A 23,944-nucleotide genomic window follows, 5' to 3' on the forward strand; every position below is an offset into this window, starting at 1 on the left:
ATTTGAATTGAACAAGGTATCATGGGATGTGCATCTGCTATGGTCTTACTGTATCCTTCACCAATGCAAGGCTTGTGGCAAAGGGTCCATGTACAAGTCCCATCCAAGCTAGTATGATATGTAAGTTGAGTTTGTTTGTTATCTTGTTCTCTCCTATAGTATGCCACAGCAAAGGGGTTCTCTGGCTTTTCTCCTTCACTAGAGAACATGTGAGTTGAGATTGTGTTTATAGAATATTTCAATGTAGTAAGGAGTAAATGTATATAGAGGATATGCAGCCCTACGTACAAGCTTCAAGCTTTAAAGCCCAAATTTATTTTTCTCTTAGATAGCTGTCACTGAGGACCCTCACTGACCTTGCTTTTTAGACCTGAATTTTGCTTCTCTAACTCCATAATTTTTTCATGTAAGTCTGCAATTTTTTCTTCTAATTCCACATCTTTTCCACTTGGGCCTGATAATTAAATTGAAAACTTTCTTTTATAACCAACAGTCTGACGTTGTAACATTTTTTTGTCTCTTACATCAATGTCTTGCAATACCGAAATTGCATTGTATGAGGCATTGGTACTACTTTGTCATGCTAACAAACCTCCTTGCACAGCTTCTCTTTTCTTTTTGTCTGCAACAAGTCGTAGCAACTTTGTTGCCATTCTGAAAAGTAAACGAAAGCAAATTTGTCTTTTACAAAAAAGTTTTACATTATTTTACAAACATTTCTTTTTCAAATGTTTCAGTAGATAGTTTTACTATATGCACATAGACTAGCCAAGTTTACAGGGATCATTTTGCCCCACAAGGTAAGGTAGGATATTATTTTTATGAGCCTACTTCCTCAGGTGGATGATAAAACAAAAAAGGACCACGTCAAATCATTGAAATTGAATTGCAAAACATTCAGGAAATCTAGAGTAGTGACAAAATATAAAAAAGCTCAAAGTACTTTTTAATCTTTTCTTCTTGTTTCCTGGCATACTTCTTGAGGTCCTGTTTGAAGAAGAAAATGAAAAAGAGAAGAAACAAATGAAAGTCAGTTATAGGAATGGTTATATTGACTTGCCTTTACTTAAAACCCTATTTCTTTTCAAATGATACTTACAGTATTGTCTTCTTGAAGCCTTAAAAATTTGTCTTCAAGCTCCTCTCGGCTGATCTTGGAGATCATCTGCCGAGCTTGAACTTCACTGAATGGTTTCCCTTCTAGAATCAATAATTAATAAATTAATAATAATCAATCCACCAATCCAACAAACATAATAATATAATAATATATATATTTATAACGCGCATATTTCATGTGGATATGTTCATATGCGCAGAAATTAACTATGCCATTCGAATTAAATAAATTGGATAAAAAGAAATATAGATATAACATAATATAGTATAGTATAGAATAATATAAATATATAAAATAAATAAAATATATAGTAAATAGCAATAAAGATGTATAAAATTCTAAATAAAAGCTAATTTAAAAAGGTATGTCTTGACAAGTGATTTAAATTTCCCGATACACAGTTCATTCCTGATTTCAACAGAAAGAGCGTTCCACAGTTTAGGGGCCGCAGATTGAAAAGCCCTGTCACCTAAAGTTTTTTTACATTTCCCACTAGCTGGATTTAGCAGAGTGCCCTTATGATTCCGGAGGTTATACCTAGAAACCTTACTTACTGAAACCAAATCAGATAAATATTGTGGTGCTAGCCCACGTAAACATTTAAATGTTAACAGTAGTATCTTAAAATGAATACGATATCTAATAGGTAACCAGTGTAAATCAAAAAGAACTGGTGTGATGTGGCAAAAACGAGGAAGCCCTACAATAACCCTGGCAGCAGAATTTTGCACTCTTTGTAACTTATTTACATGAATATCAGGAAGCCAAATAATCAATAATTAATAAATTAATAATAATCAATCCACCAATCCAACAAACATTCAATCAATAAACTAAACAATCAATCAATCAAATGTGTCGTAGTGGATAATTTATCACTGTAAATACAAAAGATAATAGACTGACGTTTCGGACGTTAGTCCTTCGTCAGAGTAAATGAGAGAAAGAGAAAGATGGAGGGGTTCATATAGTGGTGTAGGGAGAAAACAAACAAATAAGAAAATAGCAAGTCGTAAAACAAAAGAGAACAAAAGGATCGAAAATAATAATGGTAGGTGAGAAGTGGCTAATTAAAGGTGAAGCGTTCATTCATTCCGTGCGGATTAACTGCATTTGGTTTTGCATGAATTATTGCTACCGTGTGTTAAGCAAAGACCAAAAACATTATCATTAGTTTCCGAGTGGTTCACAGAATTGAAATGTCGAGAAACTGGTTTAGAGAGATCTTTCTTGTGAATATTGTAAAGGTGGTCTCTGAAACGATCACCTAATCTTCGTCCAGTTTATCCAACATATTTATCGATCAATCAATCAACCAATCAATCAATCAATCAACCAACTCCCTAAACAATCAATAATATATATAATATATAATCAATAATATATAATATATAATCAATAATATATAATACATAATATATAATCAATCAACCAACTCCTTAAACAATCAATAATATATAATCAATAATATATATAATATATAGTATATGATAATCAATCAACCAACTCCCTAAACAATCAATAATATATAATATATAATCAATAATATATAATATATGATATATAATCAATCAAACAACAATATTTTGTTAGACTGCAGGTAAATAATAATGTTAACAATATCTACATGGTTACAATGTTAACGCGTGCAACAGGTGGAATGCAGTATACGGTATGTAACCAAGACAACACATTTTAACAGCTGTTAAGTTTGTTTACACTGTGTTTACACAAAAGCCTCCACAATAAGATTTATTTATTTAGTCAAAAGGGGATGTCTTAATACTTCGATAACACTGAAGATTAGATAAAAGAACAAAAACTAGCGAAAAGATCAGGATTATACATGTACGATTATATCTTGGTATACAAATCTTAAAGTTTACTACCAATAAGTATAGCTGTAAGTGTTACTTCTCTATCCTTCACATACCTCCATCTTCTACTTGATCAGGAGGAAAAGAATCCATGTTTACCGATGAGGGCATGCCAAACTAAATACTCCCCTTTAAGGTATAGGCCATTGATTCTCAAACAGAGGGTCTTCTCATTCCCAATACGACAATCCGTACAAGACGTCAACTACAGCTCAAAAACATCTGGAAAAAACACTCCTACGACACAAAGAGCTACAAGATACCAAGATAAGTCCTGTATGAGAATGCTAAGACAGTGTATTCCCTAGCATTTGTTAATAATCATCACAGAAACCGTCAAAGTTCAAAGAAAGTGAAATGTTTTCTTCGTAAAAAAAAGCCGCCATTTTTGAAGTTGAAGAATTTGGACTGGCGCATGCGCAGTTGGTTTGATAGTGTTGTTGATTCTATTCTCTCTCCGCCACATCCTACCTCAGGCAGCCCAAACACGGTTCGTGCGTATGCTTTGTAAAATAAAACGTTTCTCTGCATAATTTGCTGTAAACTTTGCCACAGCTATTTCTTTTATTGTGTACGATCTTCTAGCATGGGAAAGTTTTATTGCAATTTGAGGGTTTATCGTTTTTAAAATCCCTTTTTAAAATATTGGGCTGCCTTTGGTTATGCTTGTACTTGGTAGTCTGGCGCTGAGTAAGCCATTTTGTTTTTGTTTTGATAATCTGATCATGCAAGCGTTATGGAAATCACGGATTTATTTGACAAAAAGACCACCTAAAGATGCAATCCAAACACTAATACGTTTTAGGTGTCTTAGTTCGTCTAATCAGAAGAACATGAAGGTCGTGATCGGTAAGGATTGAGGGCATCTTGCATGTTCTTTGGGCTATTGCATAACTTTTCACGTTTCTTAGCTTAAATTGGACTTGATATTACTTCTATTTGATTTTATTCTTTCCCCCGTCTTGTACGAACGTGTGACAAAATCAATCAAAAAAGCACTAGAACATGTTTTTTTGTTGTTGTTGTTTTTTTTTTTTGTTTTGTTTTTGTTTTGTTTTTGTTTTTTGTATATAATTTAGCTATCAATTTTATTTTATCTTTGTACATTTAGATTATGCAGGTCCACATCAGGACTCTTGTCTTGCCTATTTTTTGTAACCTGCTTTATCAAATAAACGATGTATGCACTCCATTTCACAGTTCCGTTCAGTGACCATGAATAGTAGTTCCAAGCCGAGGCTGGAGTTGCTACGCATGATAAACCATTTGCTATGCGCGGAAACTCTAACCTTGGCACGAAACTATTATTCGTGTTCACTAAAGGGAACTGTAAAATGGAGTATTCCCCTATGGTATCCCATGTCATCAATATATGCTCCTTTAATATGATTGGCATGGTGGTTTACTGATCGCCTCTCACCGCTGTGGTCTGGGTTGAAGCCCCGGCTCAGACTGTTGATCAAATGTGAGTTTGTTTTATGTGTTTTTCTCTCCCTCGGCAAAAGGGTTTTCTCTGGTTCTCCAATTTGATCCTCCCTCCGTAAAAATCAACATGTGAATTGAGTGTATGTCGTAAATATAGCATGTGGTGGTAGTGCTATGGAGGGATCCCCACAGAAGAGCCCCTTACTGGTGGTTGTAAAATATGTTTTAAATACTCTTAGCGATTTTTATTTTCACTTTTATCTAAATTGGGCTCCCTGCATGTGAGAGCTGATACTTAGATATTTTCGCGTTTGATGTAGTTACTGTAAGACAGCTGCCATACTTTTTTCTAGGAGGAGGAACAGGATTCGTTGGCAAGAGGCTGAAAAATACTCTTAAAGCAAAGGGGTATGATGTACAGATTATCTCAAGAACAAAAGGAGTTGGCAAAATAACCTGGGTATAAAATGTACTTCTTAATGTAATCTTGTACTTTGCATAAAGTAATAGTCTGCAGCTGCATAAGTTGCTTCATATGATGTGAGGATCAGCTCCATTCGATACCTTACAACCACAGTACAAATATATATTTCATATATATTCTCATACATGAAGTAATAGTCTGCACCCAAGGATTCCCCATGATCCCTTTCCATGTATGAGCTGCTGGCTTAAAGAAAACCCATTTATGGCTGTGTCATCTTTGTATTCTGTTTAATAGGCCTTTTGCAATAGATTGACACTTGATTGTTACTGGATGGCAAAAAATATGAATTTTATTTATTTCAAGATTTTTTGCTGGATTACTAATGTCGTACCCAAAATTTTAAAAAAAAAATACTTTTTCCCTTGTAAGATACTTTCGATTTCAAGATACAAAGCAGTTTAAGTTTGTTTACCATCATCAGAGCCTTCCCCAAGGGACCTTGAGCTGAATTGATTTGTTATCAAAGTGATGTATCAGCATGTGACTGTTGCAAAAGGCCTATTCCATGTCATTGACACATGATGCAACCCTATGGTGATTATCTCACTAATTCTTCATTAAAGTAAATTCTTATTTGACTTTGAAATTATTGTCATGGTACATGGAACCATCAAAGTACCAAGGCTCTGATTGGTAGCAGACCTTTCATCTGAATGTTTCATAAAAAATAGTTTCATTTTGTTGATATCATCATATGATCCAATCACAACTGGTGTGCATGATCATTGCTCATACACTTGAAACATATGCTCAGACATGGCAACAGGTGTGTGCATAGTCTTGGTCTTAGGGGTTTTGCATACAGGTTTCATCTTTAAAACGTCCTGCCATATTTACAAGTTTATTAAAAAATTTTGGGGTTAGCATTTGCCTCCCAACCCCCCACTCCCCCACTGTATGGCACCATCATGGTTAAGTCACTGCCAATCCATACTTTGAGTCATATGAAATTTACCCTATGGGTGCTTGGGTGCTTGATGTGCTTGATGTATGAATTCATGTTTAGTTTCTGATTGCAGGATGAAGTGAGTGCATCTGGCTTGCCAGATTGTACAGCTGTTGTTAATCTTGCTGGGGAGAATATATTGAATCCTCTAAGAAGGTATGGATCATACGATTTAAAGACACCCTTTCAATAACATGCAGGCACAGATAGAATCCTACAATTTTCCTTTGCACAAGGACTATGGACAGAATATAACTGGGGAGCTAAATCCCCAATATTGTGCTAATATTCTGTTCATTTTCAAATCTCAGCCACCCACTTTTAGTCTTCTCTTGATTCTGTCCCTAACTTTGAGGGTTTTTCTCAGTCCAGGTTTTTTGGTTTTCATCCCTCCACAAAAATGGACTTGTAAATTCCTAATTCAATTTAGGAGATTAGGATTAACCTTTTATATTTCCTTATGCAATATAATGTGGAGAAATCATTTATTTATATTTTTTTGTTGCATGCTATTCTGTTATATTTCCCAATGTAAACCTTACTTGCAGTACTGGTGTGAAAAATTCAAGACAAAATCTTTACTTGATACTGATTTTTTAGATGGAATGAAAAATATGAAGAAGATATCAGAAGGAGTAGGGTAGATACAACTAAGCTACTTGCAGAGAAGATTGCTGCTGCAGAAAATCCTCCTAAGGTGTTTGTCAGCTCCTCTGCTGTTGGTATGTGATGTACTTGAATATTATATATCCTGGTATTGTGCAGTTCTAGAAATTATTCATACCCTACCACCACCACAGAGGAATTTGGAATTTCCAAGACGTTTTTTTACACTTACAGTATATGGACTACTTGACCCATCTTGAATACTGAAATACTTATTTAAATTTGATAAAATAACTGTTATAAATCTCAAGTTCTGATTGGTTGAGAGTGCATGTTTTATGATAGCACACAACGTGGCCACACACCACACACCAGACAGTGTCTGCCAAAAATTGGAACTTGTCCATTTGAATCTTTGCCTTGCCATAATTTTGACCAGTAATGTTTAGCCAGAAATGAGATATGACTGATTTAAAACTAATTAGGCTGCTCATCATGACTGACGACTTACTTGGTACTCTGGAGACCCTCACAACATAAAGCATTATGTATTTTGTGAATATTTTTCTTATAGGCTATTACCCACCAAGTGAAACAGCAGAATACACAGAAGACACCCCACCCAGTGACCAAGATACATTGACATGCCTCTGTAGAGACTGGGAAGCCAGTGCTGAACTCCCTGAGAGCTGTAAGACAAGACTTGCTACTGTTCGAATAGGTGTGGTGTTGGGAAAAGAAGGAGGAATAGTCCAACAGACAATCTGGCCTTTTTGGCTCGGAGTAGGAGGTGGGTTGTATGAGTCACTGATGGAGTTAGAGTTAAAGTCTGATAACAAAGTCATGAGTAATATTGTGCTCAAGAAGTCTTCCTGTTTTTTTGAGAAAGCAGACTGTGTATGCCTAGGTCTTTCCTTCTGTGCAATAATATTATTAAAAAAGTAGGTGCCTGATATTTAAAAAAGAACAGACATCTTACTGAGTTAGATGCAACCAAAGTATTTCTTTGTGATTCCTAAATGGAAAGTTAAGGAAAATGGTTTCTATGCCTGATGAATTTGCTAAAAAAACAACCAAGAGAAAATTGGGGTATTGTTGCATGTACCAATTCAGGGGAGTGGCAAGGCAAAGGCTTCAGAGGTTTTCACCCCCCCCCCCCCCCTTTTTTTCTGCAATAAACAAAAGACCACAAAAAGTAAGATTGTAGCCTTTGCAAGATTACAAAGCATGAGCTAAATTCAATCTCTGTTTGGGCTGGATCATATTGCTTTAGTTAAGAAACTCATAGGAGGGTCAAGTTTCTTTTTAGATTTAATTCGGAACAACAGGTCCGTTTTCAGGGGGGTTCGAGGGTATAAACAAATCCCCTTCCCTCTCATTCCTTTTAACTTTACTTCAACCATAAAATGAATCTCTTCGAATCTCCCTTTTCGACATCCAACAAATACTGTAGCGACAGTAAATATTGTAGCGACGGCAGTACAATTGTGTTCTAGGAAGATGTAGGATGATAGTGAAAGTATTTTGTGGCCGGTGTGCTAAAGAGTAATCTTGCATATTTTAAATTTTCACATTTTTTAAAGTATGGCATGTGGAGATACTACTTCGCACTAGCTTCCTAAGCAGGTCAGCATAGGAGGTTACGGAAGCACTTGCATTAAGAAAATATTACCCACGCAGCACCAAAACCGTTGTTTTTTTAGTTACCTTACATTGATGATATAATTTCCCGCGTTTGAACTCCTAGACTGTTAAGTCAGGTTGCTATCGTGAGGAACTAATTACTTAACCATAACAGGATGTCTGATATTTAACAGGTGTGGTGGGGAGCGGGAACCAGGCCTTTCCGTGGATCCACGTACAGGACATATGTGACATCATCGTATTTGCCATCGAGAATGATCACGTGACAGGAGTACTCAACGGTGTTGCCCCTGAAATCTCAACCAATAGAGATTATACAAACCAACTTGCAAGTGCGCTTCATCGTCCAGCCATTTTTCCTGTGCCAGCTTTTATGATCAATGCGGTGTTTGGGTCTGTACGTGGAATGATTATGCTGCAAGGACAAAAGGTCATACCAAAGCGAACATTAAAACTTGGATATAGTTTTAAATTTCCTGATTTGAAGTCTGCCATTGAAAACGCTATCAGATAAGGAGTATGGTTTTGATATTAAAGGTAGCACAATCAAGCGCCACTGAATCTCGATACTGAGTCGAGTTTGGCTTTGTTACCTTTATTCCTCAACAAAATTTCCAAGTATATTTATCAAAGTACTGTATTTCTAGTTGTGCCCTAATAAGTAAATAAAACCTGATAAAAACCAGCTAATTCACAATATTGGTTTGAAGTGTTTCAAGTACATATAATTAGGGTGGCCTTGGGTCAATTAGGAATGTCCAGTGACTGAATCCGAAAGTCATTCAGTGAAAGCGACGAAATACGATCCTGCCGTTGAAATCGAGACTGCGTTAATAAATACAACTGTGCAAATAGCAAAACATGGGAAAAGTTTCCACTTTGCATCTTGACTAGCCCAAAAAAACCTTTGACTGCCGGCATCTCGCGTCGTGGAACTACATTTAACATCGGATCGGAAGCTAGGAAATTAATAGCTGTTGAAAGTTGCAAGTATTCAAGGTTAGATTGTAAAAGATACCCTTCGATGATGACTAGCGTGCTTGTAACCTGCTGCGGCGTGTCGGAATCTTGTTACACTCAATCGTACCTTTCGATACTAAGAAGGTACAAAGACGTCATTCTAGTGCGTCATATGGCATAGTTAATTGAGGGGACTCTCCCTTTATTAACTATGGTCATGTGCAAACAAGGTGAATCAGTTTTTAAATAACTTTGTTTAACTTTTAAGGAATGAGCAGGGATATCATCTGAGGTCGCCCGTCAAACTTTTAGTTAATTAGTATAAGAAATCGGATTGATTTTTTGAAATTTTTCAAAATTGGATAACTTTCAAAACATAACGAGTATCTATCAATTCCGAGTTGTACGACTACATCGTGATTTTCGTTCATAATACACTCAACAAAATTGAGCGACTTATTTGGGACTATACAGAGTACAATTAACGATTTAAGTGTACTCCTCTTGTCCAATCAGAATCGAGTAATGTTGTTGACTGTATTATAAATCCATTAATCCTCTAGTCAACACATAAGGAATCTTGATAAATGTTATACATTCATCGATGTCTGTAGCAAAGTAGCTCAGGTAAAAAAAACTTGGAGTTTTTGCTGCACGACACGTGTAATATAGCTCCTCGACAATGCCGACACCCGGGGAATGACTATGTTCTATCATTTGACAGGTAAATTCACATCTCAACACGTTAATCGATAGATCCGATTCCGAAAAAAACTTACAGAAATTAATACTGTTTAAACAGTAAACATCCGTTTTTAGTGTCTGTCAAAAAACGGATGCGAGGGAGACTAAAACAGTGCATGTATCATTCGGTAAGATTTCTCTCGTTTGATCAACCATAGTTAATTTTTATTAACTATGGATCAACTAAGCGAGCGAAAATTTAGATTCATCGATGTCTCGTATCGAGAGAGGCGATCAATATAAGAGGGGTAGGAAACGTGAGGAATAAATTAATCTTTAGCAGCTTGTCGTAAACTAACTGACGAATAAAGTATAGGAGGCGCTCCTCCTACGTTTTTTCCGAGTATTAAGGAGGCTCTGGGTAGTTTTGTTCTGGCACACCTAGCCGCATTGAAATGGCTACACCTTGCAATATGTTAGGTGCCTTGAAGAATACTATCGACTGGTGCAAGTCGCTTTGAAAGTTTAGGTCTAGTTTTCGAGAAAATAAGCGGTAAACGATTTCTATGATGTCATCGTTACGTCATAATGAAAAGGCCGCTTTAAACTAAATTTACCATTTTTGAAACCTTTAATCCTTTCCTGACATTGTGTGAAAAGCGCTTGCAGATCGAGTTATTCAAGACGAAGTTGTAGCCGGATCATATTTATTAAATTTATGGTTGATAAGACAAACTATTATGAATGTAACAACAACCAACAAGGAACTATTTGAATGAAGTTGTAGCCGTTTCAATGCGGCTAGGTGTGCCAGACCAAAACTACCCAGAGCCTCCCTAATTACTGAATATTATAAGAATGTAGTACGTTTACTTTTGCGTCGACAAGAAAATCGAGGAGTTGTTGCCATATCCGTCGTATTAATGAAGATAACGATAAGTTTCAAGGAGAGACTATGGTTGCACTTGATATCGAATACCTTAACAATTATCTCCGCGCTCTATCATGCAGTGTGTCTTGCACTAGTCAATTGTAGCCCCCGGAATCACGGGACAGATAGGGGATTTAAGCAGTGCGCATTTATCGGCATGAATACACGGGTATACAGGGAATTTAAAGCGTACTTCAACAGTTAAACAAGTTTAATTTGATCAAAAATAATTTCAAAAACATCAAATATTTCCTCTTGGACCGCAGGAAAGTGCTAAATTTAACACTACAGTGAACGTAAAATTCCCGCCGTGTCCCACGCTATGATACAATTATTGATAACAGACCTTAAATAAAGTATCTAGTTGTGTTACATGTAGCTTTCCAATAGGCGGTCGGCCAAATTAATGACATGTCACATATTGTTTGTAAAGTACAGTACGTGAGTAAAATTGAAGTGGATATTAAGTTGCCGAAGATGCGCCTCGGGCACTTTGTATTTCAGTGCTCTAACCTAATGCGAACCAAATCACATTCATTTTTTTTAAACAAAACTATAGAAAAAAGGCTTCTTTTGAGTTTGATGTCATTCCGTTTTTGGCTTACCTACTTCCGCCCAACAGTTCACACTACTACTTCTTCAGGCTCCCACTCTTTCTTCCCTCCTCCTCTTCCGTCTACTCGCTTCTTAGTCTCGATGTCTATCAAGTGCTCGATATCAGGTGGTTAATTCCCTCTCGACTTGATCATGGTCTCAACATTTCTCCGAAAGCCATAGACAAAGCACGTATTACTTACGTGAAGAAGGAACAAGTTTAAGCTTAACTCGCAATGGGCTTACTAAGATATCAGAGCGTACCATGTCCGCATTCCTGACTCAACAAAAGGTCGGTATGATGCTGTTTTAACATCCATTCAACAATTTTCTAAACGTCGCAAAACAGTTTCGAAAAATATATATCTATTTGGTAGCAATAGCAATAGTGTTTTCTAGGTCTAGCAAGTAGCAAGCAAAAAATAAGTTACAAAGACCGGAAATAACGAAGGTGGTCGTGTTAACAGCGGGCCTTCTCTACGCAGGTCTCTTCTGAGCAAGGCCTTGAGGAGCTATTTAATGAGAGTGACGTAACTCGCTGGACTGAAACTTAAGTAGTTTGGAAAAGTACCTTGGCTAACTTTTAAATAGGTTTGTCCTTATTTGGCTCAAGGATCAGATCTCATTCATCTCCACTGGAACGATTACCGGCAGAGTCAAGTTCATTTCAATAGAAGTTCCCGTAAGAAACAAACGAAAGTTAAAAGTTGGATCTTTAGCTAAAGGTGAGCGTCAGTACGAAAAGGAAAGCAAGCGAAAAAGTTTTTTGTTAAAGACTAAAGTTCCGAAAGTTATTTTTCTTTAGAAACGAAGTCATGACGACAGTTAGGCAAACTTCTCGCAAACGCTTTCCAAACTGGCTTCGAGAACTGGTCGATAAGCAAGAAGTCAATGGTGTCTACTGGTTGGATGAAGAGAAGACGATGTTTCGTGTTCCCTGGACGAGAGTGGATAGCCCTGAATTTGATTTACCTCGAGATGCAATGCTCTTTCAAAAGTGGGCTGAATTTACAGGCAGATATCATATAGGAGAGAGAACCGACCCATCGGTATGGAAGACGCGTTTTAGATGTGCTATACGAAAGATGTCTGAGATTGAGGAAATCAAAATAGAGAACAACCTTGATGACACAAATGGCCATCAACCATTCAGGGTTTTTAGATTTAAAAAAGAAGGTAGGTTAAATACTTTTTATGCTTTATTCTTTTAACATATCCATCTTTTCTGTACTTCTGAATCAATGCACCTTGTTCTGTATCATGCATTCCACTTATGATTCTACGAATCTGTAAAATCTTTTAGTAAAATAAAGGGGTCAGCTATTACAGGTGTTTCAATTACAATTTAAACTGATCAAATTTAATACATGCGACATTCACTAAGTCTTGACGCCCACAAAGTTACTGCAATTTTCATAAATGCAAACTCTGTGTCTGCGTTTTGCACGCTGAAATTTGGTTTTTATTCGCTGCCGTCAATCATTCCTAATAAAACGATTATAGAAACGCCAAGACAACTGAACAAGAAATTACTGATCTGATTAATTCATTGGAATTCATTTTTGCTATGTGTTTTTATGAAAAACCTTCAAAAGAACTAAGACATCCGTGTCGTTAGTACCTGTAACTAAATGGACTGGATGTTTAAAAAAAGTTGAAAAAGAAAAAACATTAAAAGCTCAAAAACTCTTTCAGCCGCTACTTCTTATTCTCGCTGACTATGGAATAGTAAGTTCCGAAGAGCTAGGAACTTAAATTTTAAAGCAGTCAAATATTTCAACTTAAAATATCTCTTTAAACTTGTGTGTTCCAAAGCATATGTTTTTATTAATATTTTGTTTTAACTCGTTATGAAGGAATTAGCTATCAAATCTACCTGTTTTTTTCCTCAATCAAAGAGCGAAGCAGAATTAAAAAATAATTTTATAATTCTAAATTTCACTCATTATTCAATTATTTTGCTTAATTTTCGGTATGAAACCCGGAAGAATAATATTTTCTCGAGCTATTTAAAACTGTCGAGTCTTTGAAGTTAACAGTGATTTAAAACCCACGAAAGTTTAAAAAAACAACCAGGAAATGAATTCTTGTCTGATGAAAAACACGATAATATCAATACCTTTTAGTTAGATTTTTTTCCTCTTTTATAATTTTCCTTCTCTTTGTTTTCTTTAATCGTTATTCGTCTTTCATTTCTTCTTCCAATTTTTTTCTTTCTAACCTTTTCTTCCTTTGTTTATTTACGTTCTTTTGTTTCGCCTCTTTTTTTCCTAATTATTTTCTTTTTCTCTGTCAGTTGCTCTTCTACTATCCCAAGATTACTATGTCAAACTATATGCATGCACGATCCCGATCGGCAACTGTTCATCGCTAAACCTTTCCAATTTACTCTGGCTAGATATATAGCCTGCGTGCCTCCGAACGTTTACCAATTCCGGATGCAGCGCAGGCTAGCTAGATACGTTTATAGATAGATTCAAAGCTCATATTGCCTTAGAAAGGTTCTTCAGTAATAAACACAGAAAAAGGGACAAAAAACAAATCAATCAAAACTGAACTGCGAAAAAAGGTAGTGATTGCTATATTAATTAACCCAGGAAGTAGATGTTTTTAAATCATGAAGTAAAGTTGTTTGTACTATAATATTTTCGAATCATCTTTGTCTGGGCTGTTGAATAAACGTTGAATTTAGGTCTTTACCCATTGTGTTCTTTAATTACGACTTCATAATGCGGTAGTTCAATGAAACTAACGAAACCTATACGTTACGTCATTACGTGAGGTTCGATCCTCCCACCACGTGGCCGTGAAACCGTGCGGAGAAAACGGTCGTCTAGAGTTTTGATTCATAGTCAGGTATCGAACTCTATTATTGATCATGGACAATTTACTTAAAGGATAATAGCTAGTGTGCGTGAGTGCAAAATCAAGCATGTCAGGATCATGCAGAATTTTCAAATTTTATAGTTTAAATTAAGAATAGAATTTTTGACAAACTAGTTGGCCTTTTTTGTGACTGAATGTCTCATACAGTTGACTTATGGTTTCTCCGCAGACCGCCAGCAGCGCAGGTTCAGTTTTTGTAACAATGTTATTTGGGTTTGCTTTATATTTTTGGGGTTTTACGCAACCCCCTCCTCAATTATCTAATAGTCTGTCTTGGTTTGACCTCTTAACTAGTTAATATCTATGATATGCCACCATTTATGAGCGATGACCTGGAAATTATCTCAGATTTCAGATCTCCGACCGACAATGTTTTTTTAAAAAATAGGTGTATATTGACCCTCTGACTTCCTCCCACTGTTAATCTACAACAAAATGGCAAAACATGTTAAAACACATGCTGCTTTTAGAATGTTTTGACTTTTAAGTCCTGGGAAAAGAATTAGTAGGGAAAATGGAAAGAAAAAAAGAAACAATTTAATCTTTAGTTTACAATAATAATCTAAGGATATAGATAGCAAAATTAGTCAGAACAAAGAAATATAACAAACATGACATCAGGCCATCATTTAAACACAAAGACTAAGCCCTGAATTTAAATACACTAATGCAATTACACTTTATAAATTCGTTTGGTTACTTTAATTTTACATCCTACATTGGACTGGTTAATCATTTTTGAAATATCTGCGCAGTTGAATCTCAGAAAGTTGAAATTGTCTTGAAAATTAAATTGCCCTATTTTCAAAAATGTTATATGTTATAAATTCACTAATGGCAATACTAATAGTTAGGAATGAAGAAGCATAGCGGTTGCGATGAAGAAGGGGGGGGGGGGAGGGGTTCAAATTGCATGATTCACGTGCGAATAATCAGTACTTGATATGAAAATCCATTAAAATCTAAAATAGCTTTCCCTCCAAGAAGTATGTTCCAATTTAATTGTTCTTCTCTATTTCTCAAAGAAGAACGTCGCCCAAAAAAGGAGTTGAAAAGAAAGTATAGATGCCGTACCACTTCACGAGGAATTGCAACAAGGCGGCTAAACACACCACTGGTTAATAATGGTAAATACCATTCCACTTCTAGAAAAATAAAACAAGGTGTGGTCTTAGGACATGGCATTACGCAGAGCGTGACAGAGAGCGTGACACAGAGCGTGACTCAAAGCCTACCTGGTGGTAATGCACAAGACACAGAGATGAAGGTTTTCAACGGTCTGTCGCATGATTTTACAGCTCTTGGCGTGACAAAAATCGATAGTATGATGGCACCTAACAGTATCCAACAATGCGTGATGCAAAATCGCAAGACTGTTCATGTGAACAATTACAACGATTTACGATCTGACGATGTCAACGATATGGCAGTCACGCAATCTATATCAAATTTTAGAATTCCAAATGGTTCACTGCAGAAGTTGATGCCTGGCTTTACGTCTTCAACGCGTGACGTACATTATTTCCCAGACAGTACTCTGGGTAACACTAGCACTAACTTTGAGAGGAATGTTACGCAATGTGCGGCTAGTAACGGCTTGTATCGGTCAAATAACATGAGTGCCACGCTTATCAACACTCCTTGGTCGAACCAAGTGGGAATGGAGAAGGGAAATACGAGTCAAGAAGCATGTGAATCTGATGAATCGAATCTACCTAGAATATCCTTACAGGAGATCAACAATATACTGTTGGCATGCAGTGAACCTTCGTTCACATCTCAGGCAGGAGAGCTTGCAGGAGTTCCATATACCACCGACCGAATGATGCCCTATAACGCCTTGCAGTCTTCATTCTTTGATAATGGAGGCAATAAAACCAGCTGCCATAATGGTCAAATGCTTGAGAACCAAGTATGCCAAGGTATGTGGTACACATGCTTGCAGTGTTACTGAAACGACCCCCCCACCCCCCCCCCCTTTTTTCGTTTTGCTCCATTCTAACAAATTAATTATTATGTTGCCTTTACTTACACGATCAATGATCAATTATGATGAAAAATCGTTTCTTCCTCGTCCCCCTTCCGGTTTAAAAAACTGAAAATGCTGAGAATGAATTCTTTCCTGATCCCTTCTCATCAAACTATGTAGCTTCTGCCACGCAGGCAGGTTTAAGTCGTGCCAAGAAAAAACACCATATCAAATTCACGGGATATATGTTTTCTTGATCACCTCTCAGAAGCAAAGGCCTACAACGATTCACTCATTTTAAACGATCTGAATGAGATCTTTCAACAGTCAATCAAGATTGAGCTTGAGGTAAGTATGATGGAATTAAGTAAGTAAGATCGTTGAAAGAAAGATCGAACACATAAGTGATCATGACTGCATGGGTGAAAATATAATTAAACGCGATCGAAGGCCAGGAAGGAAGGAAGGAGAAAAGGAAGGAAGGAAGGGAGCAAGGAAGGAGCAAGGAAGGAAGCAAGGAAGGAAGGAAGGCGGGAGGGAGGGAAGCAAGCAAGCAAGCAAGCAAGCAAGGAAAGAAGGAAACAAGGAAAGAAGGAAGCAAGAAAGCAAGCAAGCAAGCAAGCAAGCAAGCAAGCAAGGAAACAAGGAAACAAGGAAAGGAGGAAAGAAGGAAGCAAGAAAGAAAGGATGTAATATTATATAAACAAACGAACTATGGAAAGGCGCATGTTATCGAGTGCCGGTTTATGTCAGCAAGATAAAGTCATTACGATTCTCTGTGTCATCAGTCATACTTTTATGACGCCAGAAACTATTGTATAACTAGAGTAGGCCACATCGATAGTAGGAAAAATTATATTAGAATTAAACTCAAATTACGTTATAAAGTCATCACTTATAAACTATTACAAAGCTTTTTCACGTGACATCACAGCGGCCATGTTGGTGTACAAAAACCATAACATTTTCTATCCTCCGGAAATTGAGCTCTATTTTTATGCAAAAGCCGTGCATATTGTTTGGTATACCAATATGACTGTCTTATGAAGTGAAAACTCTCTATAAAATTCAAACTGGCTAAAGCCTACATATAAATATTATAATGTGTACTTACCATTTATTGAGATGAAGAAAAATTCTCCTTGACAGTTTTTTATCAACTTATATTCTTTGCTTTTCTTTCTTTTTACAGACTGCGTGCCTTTCGACTAACAACAATGAACAAGAATCAATAGGGATACACGATCAACAAGATTGTATGCTGCCAACACTCAGCAATGAATACCCTTCTAATGTTTACTAATGTGTCACCTTCTCAATAATAAGGAGGTACACATGGAAGTAGGCCTAGACGGAGCGGATCTCCGCAAACCGTTTTTGATATTGATTTGCTAGTTGCGCGCGTGTTATTTTTGTAAGCCAGACTGAAGTCAAAAATAAGGTGTTTTTTTTTTCTCCGGCCATAGTTAATGGTTAATTAACTACGTTCTCTGACTTTTTCACTTAATTGCTGTGGGAATCAAGGGTTGTGTGACTGGTAGCACATTCCGCATGAATGAAGTGAAGAGCTCAACATGTTTTGATCACACATAATTAAGCCCAGAGCGGTTTTTCCTGGATATTACTGGGCTTGCCCGCGGATACACTATATTCAGTTTCATCAATGTTACCCAAAGTGTCAAAGGCACAATAAAAAATTCGTCTAGAATAGTATATAACAATTTCATGTAAGTAATAATCAGATCTTTTAAAGATAATAACGTATATTACAAGTAAGAAGGGGAGTATGCTGTAATATATAAGCTCAAACCGGTGAGATGGTTGCCGGCTAAAAAAGACTTCAATATGCATGGACACAGGCAGGAATGCAACTTTAGAGGCAACCCTAGCCCTATACCTTGTACTAGTTGAAGTTGTTTGGTTATCCTTGGAAAAGGGCGGGGTTCCCCGGGCTAAGCCCTCTCCCCTGTCCCTTCGATCCACCAATAGGAAATACTGTACTTACCTTACCTACGACTCTAATTTTGTTTTGCACATAAATATAGGGGTGTCTTGCTGCATACCACGATCATTTCTATAAGTATACAGCTATTTCAAAAAAGATTGAATACTGAATACTGCATATTGAGTAGAGCACTCCGAGACCAAAGGGCATTGTGAGTCTCGTTAATTTGAAATAAAAAGTAAATATACAGCAATTAACTCTCTACATGTAGTTAGTATATTGGGTTTCAGATGGAATACACTAAAAATAGAAAAAATAATTATTTTCAATCCTACTTTAGACAATGTCACTATGACCCACAATGTACTTCGATCTTGGAATGCACTATTCAGTATATATGTAGTATTCAGTATTCAACCTTTTTCGAGAATGACATGTTAATACATTCAATATATTTTATAATCTTGTAATCATTTTCCTTAGTGTTTTTATTTTTGTCCTAAACTATTTTCTTCTTTATGATATCCAATAAAGTTCTCATATTACATAAATACTAAGTATTTTAATTGGGTTACGCCAAGTAGGCTAGCAAGGGATCCCGGGGGGAGGGGGACTCCCGGGTAAAAATATCGGGTATGCTCGTGGGAAAACTTTAAAAATACCGGGATTCCTTTAAAAAAAGGGCGTGGTTTGACGATTTTTCCCTCCTAATACATAGCTAAAAGATTCCAAGAAATAACGAAATTCTAAATTTAATTTTAACACCCTAAAAGAAAACAAAAATCTCTGATTTTTACCTCTCTACGAGATGCGACGAGCACTGATGCATGATGCGATACTTTTACCCCGGTGTCACCCCCACCCCCCCCCCCCCCCCCCCCCTCGGGCAAGGGATATAGGAGCGCATGGCGTTATGGGAAGGTCCGTGAGGAGATTATAGATTCTAGTCTACATGTAGATATTCAATTCTTTAAACTTAAAACGTGCTGTTAAGAAGATTACGAAGAAAAAGATAAATTTACCGTGACTGGACCACTCGAGTTACTTTCGCTTTACACAGGAGCCCCATCGCTAGTACTCATTCCTTCACGTTTAAGTGTGAACAGCCAAGATGGCGGCGTCCATGGACAAGGCATTGGTTGTAGTTGGGATCGTAGTTAGCTTGAACCTCGTCTCCTTTATTGGAACATACTTCTCTTCATTCAACGAGAAGCTTAAATATAGGCTATTAATTGTGCAGTTATATTTAATGGTCCAATCAGTACTCTTTTTCATTGCTCGCTATGTGTGGATTCGTGTGTGTCCAACTTTGTTTAGATCGACTTCATCCTTGGAGAGGGTCTTGATGATGATTGTGGCTGCGATCCTTGTGCTGGGGCAGTTTTCTTGGTTCTCTGGAGTCATACTAGCCGGCGAAGAACCTCACTTATTTACCCTCATCACATACACATGTCTTGGGATCACATTACTAATGGCATCGACTATCTTTCTTGTTGATTTGTTATGGTGGATCTTGTCGTGTCTACGAGTCCCGATCGCAAGTCATCTACATCGATCATCGAAGACCCGTTTTAAAATATTGCTAATACTAGCTATTTCCGCCTCCTTGACGCTGTATGGCCTTCAAAATGCCTCTAGATCGCCTACAATCAATCGACTAAGTATTCCCATTAAGAATTTACCGATGGAATTCAAGGGTTTTACTATACTTCAACTATCCGATTTACATGTTGGTATTACAGTTGGTAAAACAAAGTTAGAAGAAATAGTCAAGACTTGTAATGAGCTGAAACCAGATGTTATTGTTGTGACTGGAGATTTGGTGGATGCTACTGTATATCAAATACGACAGGCTGTCAAGCCACTGCTAAGGCTTAAAGCTAAGTATGGACTCTATTATGTGACTGGTATGTACATGAGATTATATTATATGATCCTAACAACACTCACTCATGAAGCCCATCGAGAAATTAATGGCCCTGCTACTGTCATAGGGACTGCTATAACAGTCTTAGATTTGGTGTATCTCTTTTAATCTCCTCTTTCTGACCTGACATTTCCTCAAAAATCATATTTTTCTCTATTTTTCTCTATTTTCTCAAATGTTAATTTCAGGTCAATAAAGGTTCTTTTTAACTCTTTTCTTTAATATTATTAGAATGGTCTTTTGTCTACCAGTATATGTGATTTTTAGCTCTTTATTGAGTTTTTTATTTCTTTAACATTGCATTTTCCCAGGGAATCATGAATATTACACTGGCGATGTGGATGCCTGGATCAAAGAGCTGGAATTTCTAGGAGTTCATGTACTCCATAACTCACATATTACCATTCAGCACCCTAAAAATCCTACTGCAATGCTGTGTATAGCAGGTGTAGACGATTATGACGGAGGCATATTCAGGTAATTAGTAACAGCATTTATCATATGACCCGTACGGCCCTGCTCACGCGCTCTAATAAAACCATTGGAAAAAGTCACGTGATGGGGGCCGGACGGGTTGACGTAAGCGGGCCGGAAAAACCCGTCCGGCCCTGCTCAAATCCGCGCGCTTTCTTTTTCTTAATTATTTTTATTTTCGTGAGTCTCATATGATAAAATGCTTATTGACTGAGTTAGGTCGGGCCGTACGGGAAAATATTTGGCTCTTGGTCATTTGTACGGACCTCGCTGCGCTCGGTCCGTACGACATGACCTCGAGCCAAATATTTTCCCGTACGGCCCGACCTAACTCAGTCAATAAGTACATAGTATTTACTGTATACACAATTTCCTTGTTATTTTGTCCCATCAAAGGCTTTAATGGAATAAAATAACAAGCAATGGTGATAAATAAAACAAAGAATTTCCTTGTTATTTTGTCCCATCAAAGGCTTTAATGGAATAAAATAACAAGCAATGGTGATAAATCAAACAATGAATTTCCTTGTTATTTTGTCCCATCAAAGGCTTTAATGGGATAAAATAACAAGCAATGGTGATAAATAAAACAATGAATTTCCTTGTTATTTTGTCCCATCAAAGGCTTTAATGGGATAAAATAACAAGCAATGGTGATAAATAAAACAATGAATTTCCTTGTTATTTTGTCCCATCAAAGGCTTTAATGGAATAAAATAACAAGCAATGGTGATAAATCAAACAAAGAATTTCCTTGTTATTTTGTCCCATCAAAGGCTTTAATGGGATAAAATAACAAGCAATGTTTATAAATGTTTAAATCACTTAATTAACCATGACTTTGGCTTTTATTCATTATCACAAATCCATTCTTATAACACAAGATACAAGGACAATCTTAGTTTTGAAGGTGTTAGGACCAACTGGGGTTTGTTTAGAACAGTTCCTCATTGTTCTAAAGACTGGAACTCTTTAAATTTAGAAGTGAGAAATATTGACAGTCTGAAGGTTTTCAAAAAGAAGCTTTTTAAGATTTTTTCATGATCATATCACGAATTTATGATGGTTTTTGGAATTTTCGACCGAGTCCGCGGCGTTGTGGTCGCGTGCGCTGGTGTGGGGCTTGGGTTGTTGGCGGAGCGATCTGGCGTGATTCCTAATTCGTGAATCACGCCAGGTCGCGCCGGGTCGTTTTTCCACGCCTTGGGCCACATATCGGCGCGCTCGCGGCCGAGTTCTCGATTCGGTCAATTATTTTCACTTATATTTTAAATTTTTTTTAGGACCTCCCTGAAAATCATTTTTATGAGTGGAGTATCCTCATTAAATATTATTATTATTATTATTATTAATGGTGATAAATAAAACAAAGAATTTCCTTGTTATTTTGTCCCATCAAAGGCTTTGATGGGACAAAATAACAAGCAATGGTGATAAATAAAACAATGCAATTGACATGTGACTCTTGAAGGCCAGAGGCATCTACATTAATTTCGATACAATGTGATTCCAGAGTGGTGTAGTGGCAGTGCACTCACCCCTCTCCTATGGGGACTCAGTTAGTTTGTTGTTAATCTTTCCCACTAGTTTTTCTTAACTGTAAAAAGTTACATGCTAAATTGCACTTTAACTTGTGAGGCAGAAATTGTTTCATGGCATTGACAATATTTAAAATTACAAACCCTTCCAATTGTTCTTATAGTATTCACTAGCACAAATATTGAAAGACAATTTCCAAGATGTGCGAGTGCATTAAAAAATATTGCAGACTTAGACACGAAAGCAAGGTTGGTATTCTAATGCTAATTGGTATTCTGTCATATTTTACAGATATGGAGAGCATGGAGTACAGCTTGATAAAGCTTTAGCAGGACTCAAGCCACACACTGCCACAATTCTTCTTGCTCACCAACCAAAAGTGGCCAAAAAAGCCCTTCAAGCCTACCCAAATATTGGCCTAGTTCTCTGTGGACATACGCACAGTGGACAAATAATACCTATTCATCTGTATCATTACATCTTACAGCCATACTTTTCAGGACTGCATAGACATGAGAGAGGGTCTTATGTTTACGTTAACACTGGTACCTTTTTCTGGGGGATGCCAATGAGGGTGTTTTCTTCATCTGAGATAGCTTATATTTCTCTCATTCCCACCTAATGCTGGATAGAAAGTATGTGTAGACATAAAGAAAGGCCTTAAAGAGTGCTTCTTTCATCTGAGACATTTCACTTGGCCCCAACTGATGCTAAAGAGTGTATGTATAGAGTAAGCAAATGAAATGCTTGTACTTAACATGACTTTTTCTGTGGGGAAATTCTCACAAGGGTATTTCCTTCATCTAAGGCCCTCCCCCATCTCCCACAGATGCTTGGTAGTATATAGTCAATTCAAATAATATATAGTCGTTGACCAGCTAAAGCCTACACTACTGGATGGAAAGGAACTATGGTTATAAATCACAGAAGCTGTTGACTGCACATTAAATATACCCCAGGTTTACAGACAGATCTTTGCTGGTAAGCAGGCAGTGTCCAAGAAAATAGTCTTTTATTAAATGCCTTGGTATTTTCAAAATTGGGAACTTCTTTACCAGAATTATAAAACCCGTATTATTTGACATTTAATTTCTTTTCCCCCGTAAAAAGACATACATTAAATGGATTTGGGTTGCCATTATTACCTCATTAGTAAGCAGGAACTATTAATTCAGAGCAAATATTTAACCACTTTAGTGATTTCTACCTATCGTCCCTTTCAGGCCAGGTGCATAGGCTTCAGCCAGTTGAGGACAATTTTTTTTTAAATGACTGTGTATATTTATATTGACCCTTCAACATGGCCATTTTTGGATTTTCTATCAGTGAAGTTTCTCCAACATATCTCACAGCTGAAATACTAACAAATGAAAACATAGTCTGTGACCAAAATTGTTCCAAGTTTCAATGATATGATTAGCAATTAGGTAATTAGTGGTTTTATAAAAGCAACTTTTTTTTCTACAAATATGAATTAATGTGAAGCCATACAGTATATAGAGTGCCTATTGGGGTTGCATAAGGTCCTTGACATTCTGTTTCCCCATTTATTATTATTATCGGTCTGCAACATAGAATAAATACAAAATAATGGAGAAAGGATGTTGAGGCTTTCTGCATCTCCTACAAGTCTATACTGTCCATGCGCCAAGACTACAGGTACATATAACAGGCTGTATACACCGGTATATAGAGCAAGCCTATCCATCACGCTTTTGTCAACAAGTAATTAAACCTTAAAGGGAATGGTTTATTGTATGAGCAAATAAAATTGTATTGTATTGTATTGTATTGTATTGTATTGTTTAGTAAACTTGTATTTAATGATGCAAAAAAGATTTAATGTCAAAATACCGGTACATTTATTAAATGAAAATGGTGATATTTAAGAGCCTTATGACTCCAGATAAGGACATATTTTATTAAAAGT

The 23,944-nt window shown here is 36.8% G+C and overlaps 4 protein-coding genes across 6 annotated transcripts in view; 3 read left to right on the plus strand and 1 right to left on the minus strand.

The window, feature by feature from the left end:
- LOC116300378 (protein fantom) overlaps positions 1–3,374 on the minus strand; it is a 24,191-nt gene extending 20,817 nt beyond the window's left edge. For both annotated transcript variants that reach the window (XM_031709244.2, XM_031709242.2), the window contains exons 1-5: positions 3,054–3,374; positions 1,100–1,200; positions 944–987; positions 593–654; positions 357–454 (exon numbers count right to left, since the gene is read on the minus strand). In XM_031709244.2, the coding sequence (XP_031565104.2) occupies positions 357–454; positions 593–654; positions 944–987; positions 1,100–1,200; positions 3,054–3,108 (360 nt within the window). In that variant the 5' untranslated portion in view covers positions 3,109–3,374. The remainder of the gene's footprint in view (positions 1–356; positions 455–592; positions 655–943; positions 988–1,099; positions 1,201–3,053) is intronic.
- Positions 3,375–3,675: 301 nt separating this feature from the next.
- LOC116300387 (epimerase family protein SDR39U1) lies at positions 3,676–8,790 on the plus strand. Its single transcript, XM_031709260.2, has 6 exons — positions 3,676–3,846; positions 4,776–4,882; positions 5,929–6,011; positions 6,456–6,577; positions 7,036–7,251; positions 8,279–8,790. The coding sequence occupies exons 1-6, from the start codon at positions 3,723–3,725 to the stop codon at positions 8,617–8,619; spliced, it is 993 nt and encodes a 330-aa protein (XP_031565120.1). The 5' UTR covers positions 3,676–3,722; the 3' UTR covers positions 8,620–8,790.
- A 3,124-nt stretch (positions 8,791–11,914) lies between these two features.
- LOC116300385 (uncharacterized) lies at positions 11,915–18,167 on the plus strand. 2 transcript variants are annotated; one of them, XM_031709256.2, is made up of 4 exons: positions 11,915–12,450; positions 15,186–16,082; positions 16,398–16,477; positions 17,322–18,167. In XM_031709256.2, exons 1-4 carry the CDS (start codon positions 12,090–12,092, stop codon positions 17,430–17,432), a joined length of 1,449 nt encoding a protein of 482 aa, XP_031565116.1. In that variant the 5' UTR covers positions 11,915–12,089; the 3' UTR covers positions 17,433–18,167. The 2 variants fall into 2 exon arrangements, with proteins under 2 accessions (XP_031565116.1, XP_031565118.1); XM_031709258.2 differs by having other exon boundaries at positions 15,189–16,082.
- Positions 18,168–19,049: 882 nt separating this feature from the next.
- Positions 19,050–23,800, plus strand: LOC116300386 (transmembrane protein with metallophosphoesterase domain). Its single transcript, XM_031709259.2, has 3 exons — positions 19,050–19,981; positions 20,313–20,478; positions 22,306–23,800. The coding sequence occupies exons 1-3, from the start codon at positions 19,186–19,188 to the stop codon at positions 22,634–22,636; spliced, it is 1,293 nt and encodes a 430-aa protein (XP_031565119.1). The 5' UTR covers positions 19,050–19,185; the 3' UTR covers positions 22,637–23,800.
- Positions 23,801–23,944: the final 144 nt, after the last annotated feature.

The sequence above is a fragment of the Actinia tenebrosa genome, unplaced genomic scaffold (assembly GCF_029948245.1).
Source record: "Actinia tenebrosa isolate PJP-AT-01 unplaced genomic scaffold, QUT_ActTen_1.0 PGA_scaffold2__45_contigs__length_23673736, whole genome shotgun sequence".
Taxonomy (NCBI): Eukaryota; Metazoa; Cnidaria; class Anthozoa; order Actiniaria; family Actiniidae; genus Actinia; species Actinia tenebrosa.

Excerpts from the sequence above, each read along its gene's own strand:
- LOC116300385 (XM_031709256.2), top strand. The coding sequence starts at position 12,090 with ATGACGACAGTTAGGCAAACTTCTCGCAAACGCTTTCCAAACTGGCTT. Across the intron at positions 16,083-16,397 it reads TGAGAACCAAGTATGCCAAG|AAGCAAAGGCCTACAACGAT; the intron begins GTATGTGGTACA and ends ATCACCTCTCAG. Across the intron at positions 16,478-17,321 it reads CAATCAAGATTGAGCTTGAG|ACTGCGTGCCTTTCGACTAA; the intron begins GTAAGTATGATG and ends TTCTTTTTACAG.
- LOC116300387 (XM_031709260.2), top strand. The coding sequence starts at position 3,723 with ATGCAAGCGTTATGGAAATCACGGATTTATTTGACAAAAAGACCACCT. Across the intron at positions 6,012-6,455 it reads ATATTGAATCCTCTAAGAAG|ATGGAATGAAAAATATGAAG; the intron begins GTATGGATCATA and ends CTGATTTTTTAG. Across the intron at positions 7,252-8,278 it reads TTTTTGGCTCGGAGTAGGAG|GTGTGGTGGGGAGCGGGAAC; the intron begins GTGGGTTGTATG and ends GATATTTAACAG.
- LOC116300386 (XM_031709259.2), top strand. The coding sequence starts at position 19,186 with ATGGCGGCGTCCATGGACAAGGCATTGGTTGTAGTTGGGATCGTAGTT. Across the intron at positions 19,982-20,312 it reads TGGACTCTATTATGTGACTG|GGAATCATGAATATTACACT; the intron begins GTATGTACATGA and ends GCATTTTCCCAG. Across the intron at positions 20,479-22,305 it reads TATGACGGAGGCATATTCAG|ATATGGAGAGCATGGAGTAC; the intron begins GTAATTAGTAAC and ends CATATTTTACAG.